This window comes from Oreochromis niloticus, linkage group LG13 (assembly GCF_001858045.2).
Source record: "Oreochromis niloticus isolate F11D_XX linkage group LG13, O_niloticus_UMD_NMBU, whole genome shotgun sequence".
Classification (NCBI taxonomy): domain Eukaryota; kingdom Metazoa; phylum Chordata; class Actinopteri; order Cichliformes; family Cichlidae; genus Oreochromis; species Oreochromis niloticus.
In genome coordinates this window covers 26,135,341-26,155,943 of record NC_031978.2, presented here as the reverse complement: position 1 = coordinate 26,155,943, position 20,603 = coordinate 26,135,341, and the positions used below count along the sequence as shown (strand labels likewise).

Here is a 20,603-nt window from a genome sequence, read left to right as displayed (position 1 = left end):
TATCCTTTGAAACTTCATCAGGCTTACAGTGAGGGGCGTGGCCACTTTGACAGGTATACTGACCAGGGAGCTGCAGGTAGCAGGTGAGTAAATGAACTGAACCTCATCTAGTGCACAAATTGATCCTGCTTAACAAACCTGTCAGTGTCTAAACTATGATTAGGAGTTGCTATAGTTACCCTAAAAAAAAGCTACAAACAGTTTTGACTCAAACAGATGTCAGACTGAGCAATCCTATAAAAGCACAAGGACACGTCTCATGCTGTTAAAAGTCTTCCAGGGAAGAGGCACCATGAGACATAAAGCTGTACTACTTACTCTGTAAAACTCCATTATGTTTTCTTTTGTCAAAGTCTTCAGATATGCCACTTCAATGTTGTCTGCAAAACAGCAGGAAAAACAGAAGTAAATTAATTAAATTAAATTAAAAAGAAAAGGACAATAGTTCCAGTTTGCAATGCTTAAGAGATGGACTCAAAAGTAAATCCATGATAAATAAGGTAGGCTATTTTAATTATCTTTTTATATATGATTAAAGGAAGAAACCTCCGGCTGAACCAGGCCCAGGGAGGGGCAGCCATTTGCCACACCTGGGCGGATGGCTGTCTTTTTGTGTTACACAAACTAGTGGATCAGGAAAAACCCATTTGGCCTGCAAACTAAACATAATTAAGAGTTATCAGAGAGGTGAACCGGACCGTCAGGAGGCCTCACCTCTATCGAAATTGTACTGCTGAGAGATGATCTCTCCCCAGTATTTAGCACACTCAGCAGACAGCTTCTTCGGTTTGTCCAGGCGGCGGATGGCCAGGGCTTGGATGTGTTTTTGGAAGGCTTCCTCGCTCATTTCCTCAACAGCTTTCTCCATAGCACACAGGAAGGCTTCCACTCGGCTCTCCAGGTAGTGGGGCGCCTTCTCCGACTGGATGATGAAACGCAGCCCTTGCACTCCGTTAGCCCGCCGTGGCCCACTAAAGACAATGTAGCCTTTTGGGGGATTAAGAGAGGAAGTAGGTAGGTAAGAGCTCCTGACTGCTGTAAACACTGTTCCAGAAAGGTTTTTGTAACCCATTCCCCTATGGACCAACTACATGCATGAATAATATAAATAATAATAATACTAAATAATTAACTTGATAAAGCTGACACTGTTTGTATAAACTTGAAATGGTCTGGAAAAAGGTACCCACGTTCTGTGTAATGCCTTATCATGTGTGTTTTGCAGCCTCACCCAGCTGTTCTTTGGTTCTCAGTGTGTTGAAGCAGGGCTCAGAGATGATCTGACAGAACAGCTCCAGCAGCATGTTGTCGTGGGTGGTCTGCATGTCTGTTTGGTAGTAGATCTCGATGCCACAATTGTTGTGTACCTCATTCCTTTGCTGGTAAACATACCAGCCACCTGAGAGGAACACAAGAATATACATTTATGCTGTAATCATGGAAGACAAATCACTCTATGAAAAGATGACCACAACCAAACATCACCAAAAACCCCCCGCAAAACAAAATAACTGGACCGTCTTCCTTCACATGGCGAAAAAAAACATTTCATTTTATGGGGAAAACTTAATGACACTTCACAACAGTGTATTTTATTAGTTTTTTACATTCATTTTTCAACTTTAACCCCATTTACTCACCTTGTTTTTGTACTTATGCAGTTATATGTAATATCACACAGACTACAAAACAGGAAACAGAAAGCCTAGATGTAAAAATATGAGCACCTGTAATTCTTCTGGCTTTGCTTCCTGGTGTGTGAAAGTTCAACAAGGCCTCACTGAGATACGCTGAGAACTAAACTTGGCATGTGAGTGAGCAAAACCATGTGAAGTAATTTAAAGCACAATCCTTTTCATTAACCCAAAATCCACTGACTCATGAACTCTGATAAGCTTAGAAATGAATTTCACCAGCTGTGCTGTACAACTTAATACAATCCATCCCTGCACACTTAATCAGGTCTTTCAGTGCTGCATTAGAAACTTGCACAAGTGGTTCCTACAAAAAGCACATGAGCTGTTTCATTGTAGTTTTACAGCTGAACTTCAGCACATTGCTTGAGCCATAGATAAGTACTGTACAGTAAAACCAGCACAGTTCAGACAGAGGACAGGGGACACTTTCCAATAAGGCAGAAACAGCCCGCTGAATGCCAACAGCATCAGTTCTGGTTTGTTTAAATCCTCAGTAATCAAGTCTGCTCTGAATGCAGGACGAGTGCAGGCTGGGTAATGCAGGTGTCTTTATGCACATGCTGACTGAGCACTTTGGACCTGATACTCCCTGAGCACTGAGCTCACATTGTTCTCAACATGTCAAAAGTTCCACACTTGAGCAAGTAATAGCTCAACATTGCTGTCAGACACATCCTTTGAATAATCAAAGTACTAATGTGATGTGTGAAAATGTGAGTTTCTCATTGTAGATTTTGTTAAGTCACAGGGAAACCGTTGATAATTTTCTGTATAATTTACAGCTCTGCTTTTCGCCTCCACATCATTCAGCTTTCCTAATGTGATCTGAAAGGCAGTGCAGGTTTGCCTGTGTGTGTTCATTGTCTGAGCTGCTGACAGTAAGGTGTGTATGTATTGTGGCCAATGACATCCATTTCCACTCAGTGACCATTATGTTCCTTTGAGCTAAATGTGGGATGCTGAATTTAATCAGGTCTTTTCTCGACAAACACACGATGGCGTCACTGATGACGAGGGCGAGAGCGTTGGACAAGAACCCATCTGCGTGGTTGCCGTGGAGACAGTCATGACTGGCAGGTGTGTGTGTGTCTGTGTGTGTGTCTGTGTTCGTGTGTGTGGTTTGGAGGAGTAGAGGACCTACCGTCTGGAACCTGCACCTCTCTGTAGCGAATCAGCTGGCTCGGGAGGAGAGGCTTTGTGTGAGCATGCTCAATGAGCGTGTCCTCCACCATTTGCATCATGCCAAGAGCAGACTAGAGGAGTGACAGATGGAAATGAAATTCAAACATTTCAGTCCACAAACTCTTGAATAACACTAGCTGAACTCTCAGAAACAAACATTTTGTAGAGATCCAAGAATTTTACATTTATCGTACCTACCAACATTTACTACATTACTCAAAATAACCAGCAGGTTCTTTTTATGAGCACCTGTATAGTCAGCTGTGATAGAAGTTATTCTCAATATGTGTGGTAAGCATCTTGACACTGTACTGATATACAGTGTAGACATTTTGCCACCATAAATCAATTTCCTTAAAAAATTAAACATTGTATACTTTATAATATTAATTGTGATACATTCAATAAAACTGGGTTGTTGCACTTTTAAAAACTCAAAGTTTTTAAGATCTAAACAAAGATTTATGCAATTTCTACATAAGAACAATGTATGCTGTACCTGTTTTAGCTAATAAATGACTCCGATTCAGAAAACACCGTCTTACGTGAGTTCAAACATGTAGAAGAGAACCCATACCACCTCAGTCTTTAGTGTATCCAAGTGAAATGCTTAATGATTACTTAACTGACATAATCCCATTACCATTATTACACAATGGTAATACACAAGCAAAATATACATATCACATCATAAAACCTCAGACTACAAACCTTCTCACATAAACCACTCAGTTAGTTCATCTTCTGCTGTTAGAGAAGCTGTTCATTACTATAATTCGATGATCACGAAAAGGATCATTTGTCCATTTTATGAGTGTTATTCTCCCTCGAGCTGGTTGAAGTGCAGCTGGATCACAGGATCTTATATGAGACAATAAACCTCTGAGATATGGATAAATAAGTAGTAATAAGTAGTGACTCCAAACAAACCTCCTTGGTGATGTTGCCATGAAGAAGGGCTTCAATATGTAACCGTGACAACAGCTGAGGTATGAAGGCCTTAAGGCGTGGGAGAGTTACATCTGCAATACAGATGACAGGCAAAAGCAATCAAAGAGTACTTTTCCAAGGCTGGTAACAGAATGATTCAAAGAATGAGTATTGAGTGTGGCAAGGCAGTCTTCCTGCCCGATGAACAAAGCAGCAAAGCAGCACATCATATTGCATGGTAGTAAAAATCATACCTAAAGATTCAGATCATAAAAGTTTAAATTTAAAGTCATGACACTCACAGCGTCTCAGAGACCCCAGACAGAGGAGGACAGTGGGCTAAAAGGACTGATAACAAAAACGAGCTGTGCTAAGTGGAGGCCCAGGTGACTGAGCTCCAGGTCCTGACCCAGCAGGTTAATTGAGTCTCGTGTGAATCTGAGGATACTCTGTGTAAGCTCTGTGGTTAAAAATATAACAAGCTGCCCTTCAGGCTCCAGACTGGCACTGTGCACTGCTAGGGACGCAACTGCTTCAGCATTTAAACGAGAACTTAAGGAGAAAAACTGAAAAGAAGAAAAGAACCAAGGTGAGAGGAGACGCCTCTATCAACTGTGTGCAAAAACCTGAAAACTTCAGTGATAGTTTTACATTTTTCACTGTAGCTATGTTATTTAACCTTTACCGTGTCTGGGTTAAATTTGACCTGTTCTGAGATTTGACTACAGAAAAAATACAATGTGTGTCATCTTTTTATCCTGAATTTTGATAAATAGCTACCGAAATATACAAAAATAAAGACATTTTATCTGCAATCTCCAAATTTTGTTTTAGGCTGCAGGTCAAATTTGATTGCTTTACTGGGTTTAGTCCACACGCTTCATGTACTTTATTTACTTCACATTCATGGCCAATTTAGAGTCACCACTTTACCAAAAATGCATGTTTTTGGACTGTGGGAAGAAGTCAGGGAGCGCAGGGAAAACAGGCCAACTCCACACAGAAAGGAATTGGAACCTTCTTCCCAGGAACCTTCTCCCTGCGAGGGGGTGGTGACAACTACTGTGCCATCCTGGCACCTGAACTGACCTTTCAGTGAGTGTGGAAAATGCCAGTGGAAGTTCCACACATGCTTGGTTTTCTACCACTCCAAAAACAAGTTTTTTTTAAATGTAAGAAATGCTCTGTATTCTGTGTTTCAATTAACTCGGTTTAGTCCACAGACGAAAAAGCAGCCAGTAAGCATACCTGCTGAGACAGAAGAGAAACATTAAGAGTCTCACCATCTAGAGCCTCTCTGAGCTCATCTTTGGTCCAAGCGACCTCGGTCATTAGAAGACGGAGGTAGTACATGGCATGCTGGTGAGGCTGCTCAGCTCTGAAGTTATTCAAAGACCTCATGTACTGCAGAAAGAAAGAAGGCAGAATCAGATCACCATTAAAACTGAGACTGGAAGCTAAACTATTACGGAGTCAGTGAGTCTGAACTTACAGCTTCCTTGATGATGTCAAAGCGCTTCTCGTCTATCTCAAAAGTGGCCATCTTCTCGATGATCTTCTTCAGCAGGATGTGCTGTTTGTCACTGTAGCCTTTAACAGACAGCTGCAGCACACAGTGACAGGAGACAGGCGGCACATCATCAACAAACAAAAGGATACATTAAGCTTATTAGCATAACAGTTAACATTTGTTGTTATTGAAGGTTTTGCATTCATTTGCTACCATGAATACATGAATGTGTTCTCCATTTAATTTAGTCGTGGGCTGGCCAAACTACTGTGAAGAAAATCTTTCCAGATTAGACCGACTCAAAAACAAAAACAATGTCAATGTTCTGCCTGAATTCGCCGCACGTGCTTGGGCATAAATGAATTTTCCTGCATCACGCACACCTAACGGCCCTTCATGATTCAGCATAACCTCCCAGGGCTTCACTGTCACTTCCATCCCACAGCTCACCTCACCTTGTGGCCAAGCCCCTGCAGTGACACCTGTTAAAAGTAATCTCTCCAAACATCGTTAACCTTGACAAACAGCCAGCATCCACACTAATACTGCTGACTCAGATCAATTACTTGCAGCCCATCACACAGCTGTACAACTCTCTGTAAGGACACACCCCAGTCATGAATTCACAGGTGAAAAGGGAGCTAATGAATGCAGGTTAGTTGGTCATTATGACAGCTGAAGAGTTGTTAGAAGTCAGTCAGAAGTCAGATGTTTTAAAGAACAGAGGAGAAACAACACCACATCAAACCAGATTGATTCAGGCCATTACTTTGATGTGCAACATTAAATCCCACACATACGCACACGTGCAAGTTGCTCATTCATAAATCAAGGAAACAGAAAAACACGTGATTTAGTGAGACACTCCTAATGATGTTAAACCTAGATAAACCTGCACAGATCTTTAAATTTAATGCTGCGCTCCAGATACCTCAGAACACAGGAGTGATGTCACTCCCACTTTTGTTATTTGCAGGCAAATGCATATTAGACTTCTCTCTCAGACTGAACAAGCAGGATTTCACAGAATCAAGAGTGTAGAAACCACAACTACCAAGTTATTTTCACTCTGTTAAAGCCTCAAAGTACAACCTTCACTGGCACCCCATCTTCCCTCCAGACTTCAAACGGCTTACTTACGAGGATGGCATTCATCCCTGAGGCTACACCATACACCAGCCCAGCCAGGCGGGCTGCATATGTATACTCTTTTAAATCATCCTTCAGTAACCTGAGCAACAAGTAGGTCATGTTGCAGTGCAGGGGGTCTGCGTAAAGGTAGCGACTAATGGAAGGAAAAAAAGAAAGAAATGAAACAAATAAATGTTTGTTGGGAATCATGTGTTGCCCAACACTAAAGAAAAACACATATGAGAAGAATGATAATGAAGAGTATGTATATGCAGCCAACATGACCAGCTTTCTGTTCTGCACTGACTGACAAAAACTTTTTTATGCAAGAATAGTGGCTGACTTTCAAACCTGATGGCTTAATTACAGGTGTGTGTAATTAACCCCAGCACACCTAAAGGATGATTTGATATGGAGAGAATAAAAGCCCTCACAGGTAGGCATGGTGTTTTATCAGGAGGTTGATGATCAGGGATAAAAGAGGGAGTTGAAAATAAAACAGATGCTATGCCAGCCGGGTACGGGTTAGAAGGTTTTCTGAAGTGATGTAAAACACACGCAGGTTCAAAATCTCTACAAAACCGTCTCAAATGATCAAGCATGTCAAACAATAACAAACAATTAACTTTTAATATACAGCAGTTTCCTGTTATTGTAACTTGCAGTCTGGCCACAGACGCGGTCAGATTGGAAGGTTAACGTCAGCTATCGACCAAGGCCCACCTGAGCCACTGTAGCCCGGTCTGAGGATAATAAAGGGAAGGCGGCATGAGGTCGGAGATGGGAAGGGATTGTGAATACTTACATACATCCCATAGATGGTATTTTGGAGGTCATAGTTCAAGCCAGCTAGCTCGGCTGCATATGCATACTCGTTGAGGGAGTCCTTGAGGAGCTCCAGGTATAAATATGCCATGTTACAATGCAATGGGTCCACGTACGCAAACGGGCTGTAGAGAAAATGTCACACAAAGCATATAAATAAAGCAGCACGAGCTGATGCAAACTGCAACTATTGTATAGCATATTTTACAATTTATGAACATATAATTAATTGTAGCTATCAAAGTGTAACAGTGGAATTACTTACAGACTAATACTGTCTAATTGCAGTCCCACCTAGAAGGGTTTGGCAGTGTTTGTCAAGAAGCTGATCCAAGTTAATCCAAACGATCCTATATTACACAGTAGCTAATTCCAGAAGCATTTAACCCTACTAAATTAAATCAACACTGAACAAGGGAACAGCCACCTACCTTGAATAAAGAAGACAACCAGTAGAATGGTGTGTCCATTTATGTGGAGTTACACATGGCACTCATTTAACTTTGTTTTTAACATGCTGACCTGTGACCATCCACAGTCAAACCTGGACTTATTTTCCAGAAGATCTGCATTTCCAGTGTAACCGATATGAGATCTACTCACAGGTACAGTTGTAAAAGCTACTTTTAGCTGCTCTCTTGTTACAAGGGTTCATTAAAGTAGGTAACTTTGGCAATTTTACATCTGACACAACTTCAGAGAAAATGTGTGTCTCCTTATCATATTGGGAAACCTGATGCCACTAATAAATGAATATTTTGATATTTATTTTTGCACTTTGTTATCTGATTACTTTAAAACTAATTATGCACTGTTGTAGCAGCAGTACATTTACTATTTCTCATTATTGAGTTAATCTTAAGAGACACAGTTTACTTGGTAAGAATTTGTGTCCACACTCCAGCTGCAGAACAAATCCTCAGTATTTACTACTCACCTGAAGAACTCAAAGTTCAGGCAAGCCTTGGGGAGGAAGAATTTGTCATCCTGCTTGAACCACACCTTGCTCATAGCAGTGTCCTGGAAGAAGTGAACACCAAACTTAATTTCATATTCATGGGAAGTCTTAGCAAAGTAAAGCATTGAAATGCAAGCAGAAGGTAAACTGTACAAGCAGACGACGCTCATTTAATCACAGAAATCAAACAGCGTTACTTTGATAGGTTATTTAGCAACAAACAACAAAAGCCATACTAACTTTTATTCAGTTGTTCCTACAGAGATGGAAAATGTAAGCTTTTATTAGCTGCTTAGTTCCTCTGATCCTGACATAACAATAAAACAACTAATGCTTGATGTCTAAATCACAATACCACATTTCCATATGAAAGCATACGATACTTTTAACAAGGAGCAGGTAAGCAGGGACCGTCCACTGCAGTCAGACAATGAAAAGTGACAACACTTTGATGATGGAGCTGTGCAGAGAAAACACTTGCCTTGATTAAAGTGGGAACTGAAGGAGATTCTTTCTCAAGAGGGTAGATCTCGAAGTTGGTAGGGATGAACTCATTTTTCATTGGCAATTTGAACTTGCCGTTGAGGTCTGCATTTGCCCATTTCTACAACAAAAAAAGCCAAACAATCAGCAAGCAGAGCCTTATATAACTGATGTAGCGGTTATACACTGATTACACAGCAGAAAAACTGGAGACAATCATTCACCTTGATGGTCTCCTCAGAGATGGCCTCCTGTTTGTACTGCGTGCCGTACCACTCTTCTGTCATGTCTGTTTGTCCTTCAAATGATTTTGACACCACTGCAACTCTGGAAAAGTAAGAAGACAACAGGTCACATTATAGATCTATACAGAAAGCCCTCTGTGCACAGAGTACTTAGTGCCTGTTTGCTGCACAAGATGTGAGTGCTTTTCCATTTCGATCATGTTTCAGGTGGTGCACAGCCATTGACACATCGTTTGGCTGGAGCTGTCAGACCATCAGAGTGTGGGTTTCACCTAAGTTTGAACATTTATCCCATCAGTATGTTTTAGTTAAACAAAGTTGAAGGACTCAGTGTAAAAGCAAAAGGTGTTTCTCGGTGACTTCACTTGTAGCTGGAATGAGATGGATAAATAAAGAAGCACTTTGTCATGAATTTAAAGCAGTGTTGGCTAAAGCCCAGAGTTAAATGGCCACTTCAGTAAAGGAAGAGACTGGCATGCAAACCCTCAGGGTCAGCCAATGACTGCATGCTGTCGTCTCCTTAATACGCATTAAGGAATGGACCGGTTACAAGTCTGGACTTTGCTTGGCACAGCAGCTGCAACCCAGAAAATGAATTAAAGCTACACCAGGCACACTTTTATTTCAGTCCAGTTATCCAAGTGGGACTGCAGCTGTAAAGCTTAGCTAAAAATTTATTACACCATGTGCCCACATCTTCCTCTGAGAGGTTATACACTCAGATTAAAGTAAAAGAAGCAAACAGAAATTTGCCCAACAAGTTCACTGCTGCAGAAATGATCTAATTAGCAGGTTATTTTTCGCTTGATAAACACAAAACAGTGTTCCATAAAATTCAGTCTTTTTTAAAACCGTTGTTATTGCCTCAATCTACTTCTAGTTTTGTGCAGTTTATTACTTGGTAACAGAAAAAGCAAAGTGAGTCTCACTACACATCACCAAGTCACACTGACCTGACGTGTTCTGGTCTCAGCTTATCCAGCACCATCTCGATCAGATCTGGCCTGAAGTCTTCCAAGAGGTACTCTGCTGCTAGAACTTCTTTGAGAGGGTAGTACTACGACACACAAAGAAAGCTGTTGGCATTGTACTGCTTGAAAACACAAATGTATAAAAGGCCTCCATAAAGCAAATTCTAAACTTCTTAAAAGGACTGATGATCAATCTCATTTACTATTAAAACCTCATTGTGTTTTTGGTAGCACAGCAGATATACAAAGTTGTTGCATAATATCTTACAATGACTACAAGCTCTCAAATGTATGGAGATGTGCATGTATTCCATCTTAAATATGGAAAAAAAAAACCTTTTATTAGAAATAAAATAAATAAAATAAAGGGTCCAGTTTACTCTGCCCAGTACTGGGTCAACAGGGAGCCATGTGCTTTAGCCCATGGGGTCCAGCTGGCCTTTGCCCAAAGAAGCCTACATGGGTCTAAATAGGCTGTAGGGGTTCAGTGCCTTGTCAACTGGGACCTTCAAAGGTGAAGACACAACTCCCAGCTTCCATGTACTTGCTTGTGGTACATGAAATGTCTGACTGGATACATTGCGCTCGCCTCAACTCTCAGCTTGGGCTCTGGAACAAAGCTCCTGGAGAAGGGCTGGACTCTGTTCCACTCTGGAGATGCACTAGGTGACAAACAGTGGGCAGGGGTGGGTATTTTGCATACATTTGACCACATGCCCTTAGGGTGTCCTGTGGGTGGTGTTTGCCAAGCATAGGTTGTCTGGCCTGTTGAGCTATTCGGTGCTTGAAGAATCACGGTGACAACTTCATCTGCATTGGCACCAGTAAGTCAGACTCATGTCCAGCTGGACCAGGATTGTCCTTCGTATCAGATTCTGTTCAGTTCTACATCTCTGTCTCTACTATATTTGCTTTTTGAGGATCACTTAATTCTGTTGGCTTCATCAGGTAGTGACCTCCAGGTCACACTGAAGCAGTTTGTGGCTGAAGCATCAGGAATGACATTCAGCACCTCCAACTCAGAGACCATGGTTCCCAGCCAAAAAAAGGTGGAGTGCCCACTCAAAGTTTGGGTCAAGCTGCTGTCCCAAATAGAGGTGTTTAAGTATCTTGGGATCTTGTTCACGACTGAGGCTAAAATGGAGCACAGGACTTACAAACAGATTATACCAATGTGGTACAGAAAGAGCTGTGCAGACTGCTTACTGGTCAATCTATATTTCTACTGTTACCTATGGTCATGAGCTCTGGATTATGACCAAAAGGATGATAATGTGGTTACACACAGTGAAAATGAGTATCTTTGTAGGGAGACTGCGCTCTCCTTTAGAGATAGGGCTTAGTTATTCATGAGTATCTGAGACGAGGCCTCCTGGTCGCCTCCTAGACGAGTTGTTTCAGGCATGTCCTACCTGGACAAGGGCCCGGGGCAGACCCAAGACTCACTGGAGATCTCCTGTCTGTCAAGGGAAGAACTCTGTAAAACTGGCTAGTGGGAGGGAAGTCTAGGCTTCTCTCCTTAGACTGCTGCCTCCAGAACCCAACAGTAAATTAAACATTTGGTACCTTACTGCACCTGCTGCAACAATCACATAGTGTGCATTTTGATACAAATAAAAACTAGCCTGATTCTGACAAGGCTTCCTGGAAACAATGATTGCAGATAAAAAAGGGACCTACATGTAGTAAACCTGCTATTTTGGAAGTGTAGCCACGGGGACGCTCCTTGTCTTTGAACCTGAAGGCAACATTGTTTAAATCCTATAGAGAGAGACAAAAGGGTTGAAGGTGTAACAGTTGAAGTCCCAAAACGTACAATGGCTACATTCATTTAGCTTATTGATCCTGATCTATTAACTGTGATGCACATAATTGAATCCATATGCTATCCTAATTTCTTTTTTTTTTTAACTAGCTTTTACAGAGAAGAATATGAAATACGTTTATATTGACTCTTAGAAAGTATTACTGAACTAACAACATAAATCACCTTGCACTCCTCAAACACCCACTCTTGAGGCCCTTCAGTACGTAGTTTCTGGATGTACTGGAACATGTGGAAGATTATGTCCTCAACGTGCACTGCAGTGACACACAGATCATGCCCCAAGATTTAATATTTACATTTCTTTTCCCTACACATACTGGGATTGATCATAATCACATGCAAAACACACAAACTAGGCACAATTCATGTAAAGTAGTGAGATGCATGACTTACAGAGGCCCTCCTCGGTCAAGTCCACATTGATGATGAAGAACATGAATCCTCTGGCTCCCTCTTTCTGACCTCCAACAAGTGTGTTCACCCAGCCTTAGAAAGTATTTATTGTGAAAATTTAGTAAGGTGTTTCCTTTATCATAAAAATGAAAGAAACAGTTACTGTGAATGCTTCTGTCCTAAAAGAAAATTGACTTCTATTCCAATCACTGTAGATGAACACAGGTCTCCTGGTGTGTTACATTTTATGGTTTAATGATGAAAATTTTTTTTGTTATGTCACAAAACACATAATTAAGTAACCTCGGAGCCAATCATATATTTTAGGATATGGTTTTACTAAGTCTATCGCTTGCTCTAATAATATCTGACACCAGCTTGCAGTCTGCTACCTTTAGATTTCAGCTCAGATAACAAACTTCCGGGTCCTTCGTGACCAATCAGATGTCCCAGATAATGTCCTGGGTTTGATTTGTAGTACTTCTGTAGGTCTGGGATGGGGAAAGTCACGTAAAGATTTCTAATGTCTTTGATGGGAACCACTTTGTAGAATTGCTGTAACAGGAAAAAAAGAACACCACCAACCAGAAATGTGTTACTAAGGAGCTCATTCATCTGACACTTCAATGACTGTAGTAAACAGAAGAATTTGTGATTCCCACAGTAACACGTTAGGGGAAAAAATGTTTACAGACATTTTGCAATGCTGTAAAAATGTAAAGGAGTGAGAAGTAAGCAGCTTACTTTAAGGTGTTGTTCCTGGAAGGGGTGTTCAGGAAATTCTGGAACAGGTACGTTCTTGTTTTCCACTTCTCCAAATAATTTAACCACCATGGCCGTCAATTCATCCAGTGATTCTGCCAACAAAGGGTTAAAAAAAATAAAACAAAACCCCAAAACAGTTGATTGGCTAGCTATTAGCATTTCAAGCCTGCAACTTTTAGCTGTCAAACAAAGTGGCTCAAGTAAACCTTGCTTGCAGTCTGTATTTTAACACTAAAGCAAACTGTGTGCATCCTGGCTTGAAATTAGACACTGTTAAGTGTTAAGTTTTAAGTTAAAAGTACATTGCTGAACATTTGGCACTTAACATTTGTATTTTGTTTTGGTTTTTTAATCTAGTTTTTTTTTTTTTTTTTTTTTTTAATCTACATGTTCTTTGTCAAAGAGTATTTGAAGTAATAGTTCAGCTAACTAAAATGTATTAGTTTGGACAGGTAATACATTTTAGTAGTGTTTGAGTCATATTTATAATTAACCCAAGGTGTTCCTAGGTAATAGGAACTCTATTAAACCAACACATTTCTTTAGTAGGATTTAATGCTACTAAATATTTCTCTACTAAGTGAAGCTAACAACTTTGATTTCAAACTAAGTCTTGAAGTCTTAAATATTAAGAACGCTGATTACGCTCATTGATTAATACAGCTTAGTACAGGAGGACAAGAAAAGAAAAAAAAAAAAAATCATACAGGCTGTATGACACCACACCCACATGACTATAACACATCTTTACTTCTAATTACTAACTGCATGCGTGGGTGATGCAGTAAGAATGTGACAACTGTGGTATGCAGCGTCATGTGTTCTGTATGGACTGGAAGGGTGGTGACTCTACAAGTCCAGCATTCATTTATTCATTTTACAGGTTTAATTTCAAGTTATTTTGCAACTTTAGATTACTTATATAAATCTATTAATAAATGAAAATACATTAATATAGCTTACTTTATACAAAATTAGCTCTTTTTTAGGCATGGCAGCAGCACTTGTCCATGGTACCACTAAGTCAAAAATGTTCAACTACAGGTTTAATGTCCCTAAAAGCCAGTAACTCAAGTGTCTCATCACTTCCACATTATTCGATGGAACGAGACAGATAAGTTATCTTGAAACTCTCTCGTTTTTGGCAGTGACACCATGCACAGGATCAACGATGTGTTGAGAACAACACGTCGTTTTGCTCTAGAATGAAACGTGAAATGCTAGAATTCAGGCGACATTCATGCATGACTTGCACATTGTTCAGGTCAAATGATTATTTTGCAACACTTAAACATCACATGCGTGAGCAATGTCATCTTACCTCTTCCTAACACACACAGTCCCATGAGGTTAGAAGAGTAATATGTAGAGTGGAATTTCAGAAGCTCCTGACGGACATCAACCCCCTCTTTAGATGGTCGGGTCTCTAGTGTCAATTTATTTCCTATAAGAAGAAAAAAAAAAGATCAGCACTGTACATATTAATGTAATTAAGAAAAGGCAACACACTCCCATAGTGAAATTACATTCCATAATCAATTTCCATATTATAAAATCAACCCCCCAAAACAAGTGCTACAGTCTACATGAAGCACTTCTAAGACAAATTAAGTGTGTTTTTTTTGTTTTTGTTTTTTTTTAAGAGACACCATCAAAGCAGCAGTCAGGAGAAGCTTATGTTAGTCTGCTGAGTGCACTGCTTTCAGATTCGTCTGATCCGCTCCTGTTCTTAATGGGAATACAGACGGTATAGTTCAAGACTGCCATCAGGTGGCTATTTTGAGCTCAGAGCTGCTCTGAGTATACGTCACTCTGATCTGGAATTACTATCAGAAAACTCCTAAACTGCTTTCTCAAAAAACAAACTGAAATTAGTTCATGTTTAAAATAAAAAACCAAAGCCATTAAGAAGTATTTCTGGGCTAAAACAGCTCTCTCTTATAAGAAGTAGGCTGCATGAATGTAAACCTCATTTAATCAAATATTAGCCAGCGTTAACATATGCAACTGGATTCTGCTCTAGATTAGTAGTCTAATACAAAATCTAAAACACATCATATCAACCCTATGAAGGGAATTCTTGCTTAAATATTCTGTGCAGGACCGTTTTGCTCTCCAGTCAAAATATCATATCCTGCTGTAACAATTGAAATGCGATGCGCTAAGCAGTCAGAATGAATGATGTAATGATATAGTTTTAAAGTGAAGTCTGGTAAGAACAGTTTCTACCTGTTCCAAATTTACTGAAAGGGTGTTTTGGGTTGCCAGTGGCCTTCTCCAATTGAAACAGCCTCCAAGCATCATTCATCAGGTTTTTCTCATGCTCCGAGTCCACAGCGTTCACCTCGCGGTCCTTGCAGCTCTCGTCAAACAATGGGCACAGAAAGAACTGAGCAAACCTACAAAGGTCAGGAGTTGCTGTTATCAAGGAGTACATTTCAGTATGTAGAATAACAACAGAGGTGTGTGATAATAATAATAGATTTTGGATTTTCAGCATTTGCTGGTGTGTACAATCTTGTTTATATTAAATACAGATTATACGTTATGACCGTTTGAAAAATGAACAAAAGCTTTGCAAGAGTACAAAGTCAGAGCAACTGCCATGCAAATGAGGAAATGCTAAGCACACTCTAAAATTCATAGTGTGCATCTAAAGATGTACACAGCAACCATTATACTGTAAAAAGCAATCACTGTAGTTCTGTCACATCATAAGGCTGCTTAAAAAAAAAAAAAAAAAAAAAAAAAAAAAATCAACATTATTGCATTATCATAATCTTTCACCGTTTACCTCCTAAAAACCTAGAAATGTTGGTTTAATTATGTAACATTAATTTGAAAAGAAAAACCATAATATTCAGATATCTAGTCTGTATATATTTTTAATAAGAATTGGAAAATTAGGCTGACTAACTGACATATATGATCCTTTCATTTTCCACAAAGGAATCATCATCAATAATTCAGATCACTCCTCACAGTTCTTTCCTACCACTGAAGTCCAGGTGGCTTGAACAACATAAGGGAACAATTAGCCAATGCCACAGAAACAGGTGCTTCCTAGACCATCATTCATTTCTAATTAGGTAAGCCTACCCTGTAAGTTCAGTTCTGACCTCCTGAATGTCCTTTCTAAACCAGCACAGCGGATATTAAAAGAACCCCTTGCCTGAGGTTTAAACTCTCATTAGGGGAGCTGATGGTTACAAAGTAGAAACAAACTTTTGTAACCTAGATTAACCTAAGACATGTAGATAAATGTCTATATCAGCATATATATCCTAGACATTTAAGACCACTGAGCTTTTAAATGTGTATCATGTATCACATTGACATTTCTGCCAAAATGAATACCATCAAATGAATACCAACTAGGCCTGCACAATAAATCGAAAATTTATTGTCATCGCGATATCAGCCTGTGCGATGGGCCCATCGCAAAACACGGCGTAAACTGCGATAATTGGGTACCTTAAAATGTTTACACACGTGCTTTAAAGAATTTACCAATCAAAGAAACCCCTTTACACATTTGACCAGTCGAATAGAGCCCTTCACGGCATTAACCAATCAAATGGATTAGAGGCCCGCCTCCTACGTAGGTGGGGAGCAAACAATGCTGCAGCAACGAGTCAGAGTTGTAATGGCTGAGAGCGAGACGAATGACGAGAACCCTACTGACTATGAACTTGTGGCTAAAAAAAAATAATAAAAAAATAGTACCTCGCTTATTTGGAGGTACTTTGGATTTGATAAAGACGACGTTCTCCAAACACAGGTATTCTGCAAAACTTGCCGAACACTCGTGGCAACCACCAGAAGAAACACGACTAATCTCCACCAACATCTTCAATACAACCACAGAGAACTGTTTGAAGAGTTCCAGAAAGATAGGGCTAGCCAAACAAAGGTTGCTAATGTTAAGACAGAGCACAGCAGCCCAACAGCCGTCTCTGTACCAGAGTTTTTCAAGTGGAACTCCTTATGAGAAAACGTCGAAGCGGTACAAAGAAATAACAGAGGCCATTACACATTTTTTGGCTAAAGACATGATGCCTATAAATACAGTTAGCAGAGAGGGCTTCACCAGTCTGATACATAAAGTGGACCGGAGATACCGCATCCCCTCACGAAACTACTTTTCCCATGTCGCCATTCTGCAAATGTACGAAACATGCCGCAAGACCGTCATGTTTGAACTGAGCCAAGCTGAAAACTACGCAAGCACTACAGTAAAGTTTCCTCTCCAGTTTTGACTTACATCATAACTACTTGGTGAGTGGTAAAATGATGAGCAACTGCATTGAGATAATTTGCAGTATAATTTAAGTTATGTTTATTTAAAACTAATTATAGAGACCGGGAAGGATGTCTTTCAGAATTCAAGCCTCAGAAAAATTTTTATGGGGGCAATGTTTCAATGTTAAAGTGCACTTTGTTGTTACACTGCTAATACAGCAGCTTTCTTTAAATAAAACTGTTGCAGTAAAACGGAAATTATGTATTCGGGGTTTTTTTGTTTTGCTATTTATTTTATCGCAAGTCATATCGTTATCGCAATATTGATCACAGTTATCGCACATCGCAGGTTTTCCTAATATCGTGCAACCCTAATACCAACATACCTATCTAATGCTCCTTGCAAGTGTTCATGGGAAACGTCAAAGTAATAGTTGGTATGTTCTCCGCTGGTGAAGGCATTGGAGCTGCCTGCGTGCTCACTGAGGAACTGGCTGTACTCGTTCTCCTTGGGGTACTTCTCTGTTCCCAGGAACAGCATGTGTTCACAAAAGTGTGCCAGCCCTGAGATGTTCGGTGGGTCTGACAGAGAACCTGCAAATTAAGAGAAATTCCCATAGAAATGTAGTTAATGGCGCTGCTTCTCTTTGATCAGTGAAATTTGTTCAATGCAACAGTTGTGACTTTTAAGGTTTGCCAGGTGAGAAAAACAGATCTGCAATGGCACCAGAACAGGTAGATTTATATACAATAAAGATGTACATGGCTAAATTCTTCATCATTTTTATTCAACATATAAAAAGAATGTCACAGGAATTTCATTACTTCCTCAGACATTTAAAACAACTATCTAATGCTTAGTCAGTGAGAGCTTTAAGCTGTGAGTCACAACAGTTACATGTTATTTGCTGGTCAACAGCTATAATAGAAAAACCAGATAAGTACATAATGTCATATCTAGTTTGCAAATAGAAATACTAGATAATAGACTTCAGAAAATACCCATCCAAAGCTTAAAAGAAGTCTGGCCACTAATGAGGCAACTCTATATATGAAATTATACTGGTCAGCAAGACACAGTTATATTATGATGTGGGAAAATTGCTCTGCTTTTCCAAATAGTGTGATAGAACATGAGAGAGAAAAAAAAAAAAAAAAAAAAAAAAAATCATGGTCACCTGGCAGGACAAAGAAAATTAAAGCCTATTTACCTATGTGGACATCCAAAGCAGCTGAAGATTTGTCTGTGGTCGGGTCACTGATGAGCACTGCCTTCAGGCCATTGATAAACTCCAGGCCCCTGTACTCCCGTTTATCCTCAGGTGAGCGAATAACATCACTAACCACCCTCCTCACAGCCGGGTCGGTCATTCTGACTGACAAGGATGACACCAGCCTGCAAGCAAAGAAAATCAAATGGACACTTACAGTTAAAAGTCTAATATGTTTTGATTTAACGTGATATAATGGCCGAAGGAGATTTTAGGACTAAAGATGCTTCTAAATGCAAGTGAGCTTAGAAGTCCATATTTGGTATGACCACCTTTATTCTTAAACACACTGTCATGCTAAAAATGAACCAATCAGACACGTTCCAGATAGTATTGCACAGTTTGTTTACATGATTGCCAACATCACAGTCCCAAAACATGACATTGCCTCCACCATGTTTCACAGATGACTATAGAAACTCAGTTGGACCTCTCCCAGCCACCTCCATACATACTGCTGAGGACTTGCACTGAAATGTTCAAATCTGGATTCATCGCTGTGTAAAATTTTGTTCTTCCACTGATTTTAAGTCCAGTTCTTGTGTAATTTTACATTCTTTAAGAAGGGAAACATGATGACATCCACTCTTCCACTGAGAACGTTTCTAATGAGAGTGCAGCGATGAGCAGATGGATCATCTGACGGTCCCAGATGCATCTTTCAAGTATTGACAGGATGTTTTTTCCCCCTATTCCTTAAGGACATGACTGTAAGATACGGTTCATCTGTTGCAGATAATTTTAGACCTGTCACTTCTTCTTTTAACCAATTTCCTCAAATTGCAGGATACACTGCACAAGATGTTGACGTAGGTCATAAGTTTTCAGCTAATAGCTGTATGGGAATCACCTGATTGGTATAAGTGTCTTAACAAAATTTAAAAACCAACACCACAAACATTACTGTGAAAATGATCATGTACAAGGGCTAAAACCGACTCAAAAAGCTGCCAGAGTCCAAATAAAAACTTGTGTCAGAAAGCCAGGAGAACTACTGTTCAAGACCAATCAAAATATTTAAATAAATGAAAAAAAGTCTGGTTCCTTGGAAGCATAAAGAAGTGAAATGTGTCTAGACAGTTCTGTATATAAAAAGTTTCTGTCTGGATAAATATGAAAAAAAAGGAAAAAAAAAAACACCCCGAAGGATTAAAGGAAGCTGTGTTTTAACAGGTGCCATGACTCACGTAGTTTCTACACATCACTGTAAGAGCTGTTAAGCAACACATGGCTCGTTTACTGCAGTTCTACTGGAATATTACATTAAATCTTTAATGATTTTCGGGAACAGTATTTTTGAACAACAAAAAATTAAACGAAACCATCAACACAGTTTAGATAACCAACTATTATCACTCCCTTGGTGTAATTGCTACTTACGTACAGTAAGCTAAACAGCAATGACAGTTAAAAGACAGCCACGACGTAGATGTGTGGAAACATTAATACATCTCTCTGGTACTGAGCACAACGGGGATTACAGTGTGCTACAGTGACTCAGTAGAGGACATAAATTAATCCATTACGCAGAAAGTCGCGCTAGCTTATTTAATGAGGAATAAAAGCTTCAGAAAAGTTACCAAGCAACCATGTGAGAAACGGGATTTCTCGTCTAACTCTCTGGCAAACATTTGGTTCCGCGAGGCTGAAAAGTGTATTGTAATCGATCACGGAAGCTCCGGACACAAATACACAATGTATGATCAGCTAACATTTCGCTTTAGCTAGTGAGGTTAGCTGGGTCAAAAAACCGGCTCGAGCCGCTAAGATTAGTTTGGTGTTTAGCCAGCTCGCTGCTCGGTGTAAAAATAACTCTCCTATTTTTCAGTTACAACACTTACCTAAAAGAGCTCACCTAAAAGGTCGGTTAAGACAGAAAACGTAGCCTGCTGACTGAAGATATCTCGTAAACTGGGCCGTTCGGTTAAAGCACTTAAACATACTTTGCACCCATGAAAAACAAACCTGGGCTGTTACGGCGCCATCTTTGACTAGAAACAAGCAATCGAAAGAAGAGCAGAACGCACCTCACGAAGGCAGGTTGTCAAATATTTAATAAATTCTGCCACTGACGCCTTAGACCACGACAGCGTCAGTCGGAAAGCCAAATACTTAAAATTAAAACGGCAACAAAGCGCCAAGCAGGCTAGAGTAGTTCAGAATATTGCGCAC

The 20,603-nt window shown here is 39.9% G+C and overlaps 1 protein-coding gene across 6 annotated transcripts in view; it reads right to left on the bottom strand.

The window, feature by feature from the left end:
• Window positions 1-20,603, bottom strand: part of ide (insulin-degrading enzyme) — a 24,627-nt gene extending 4,024 nt beyond the window's left edge. Inside the window, exons 1-22 of one of the 6 annotated variants that reach the window (XM_019366831.2) lie at window positions 20,459-20,603; window positions 18,372-18,556; window positions 17,547-17,754; window positions 15,148-15,317; window positions 14,240-14,362; window positions 12,898-13,010; window positions 12,546-12,708; window positions 12,154-12,246; window positions 11,923-12,014; window positions 11,613-11,693; window positions 9,915-10,018; window positions 8,941-9,043; window positions 8,715-8,837; window positions 8,213-8,295; window positions 7,256-7,400; window positions 5,302-5,412; window positions 5,093-5,213; window positions 3,810-3,901; window positions 2,839-2,950; window positions 1,232-1,399; window positions 715-987; window positions 319-380 (exon numbers count right to left, since the gene is read on the bottom strand). In XM_019366831.2, the coding sequence (XP_019222376.1) occupies window positions 319-380; window positions 715-987; window positions 1,232-1,399; window positions 2,839-2,950; window positions 3,810-3,901; window positions 5,093-5,213; window positions 5,302-5,412; window positions 7,256-7,400; window positions 8,213-8,295; window positions 8,715-8,837; window positions 8,941-9,043; window positions 9,915-10,018; window positions 11,613-11,693; window positions 11,923-12,014; window positions 12,154-12,246; window positions 12,546-12,708; window positions 12,898-13,010; window positions 14,240-14,362; window positions 15,148-15,317; window positions 17,547-17,754; window positions 18,372-18,531 (2,700 nt within the window). In that variant the 5' untranslated portion in view covers window positions 18,532-18,556; window positions 20,459-20,603. Of the gene's footprint in view, window positions 1-318; window positions 381-714; window positions 988-1,231; window positions 1,400-2,838; window positions 2,951-3,809; window positions 3,902-5,092; window positions 5,214-5,301; window positions 5,413-6,459; window positions 6,605-7,255; window positions 7,401-8,212; window positions 8,296-8,714; window positions 8,838-8,940; window positions 9,044-9,914; window positions 10,019-11,612; window positions 11,694-11,922; window positions 12,015-12,153; window positions 12,247-12,545; window positions 12,709-12,897; window positions 13,011-14,239; window positions 14,363-15,147; window positions 15,318-17,546; window positions 17,755-18,371; window positions 18,557-20,011; window positions 20,036-20,272 lie in introns of those variants that run through there. The other 5 variants (XM_019366830.2, XM_019366827.2, XM_019366828.2 and 2 more) reach the window with 5 other exon arrangements.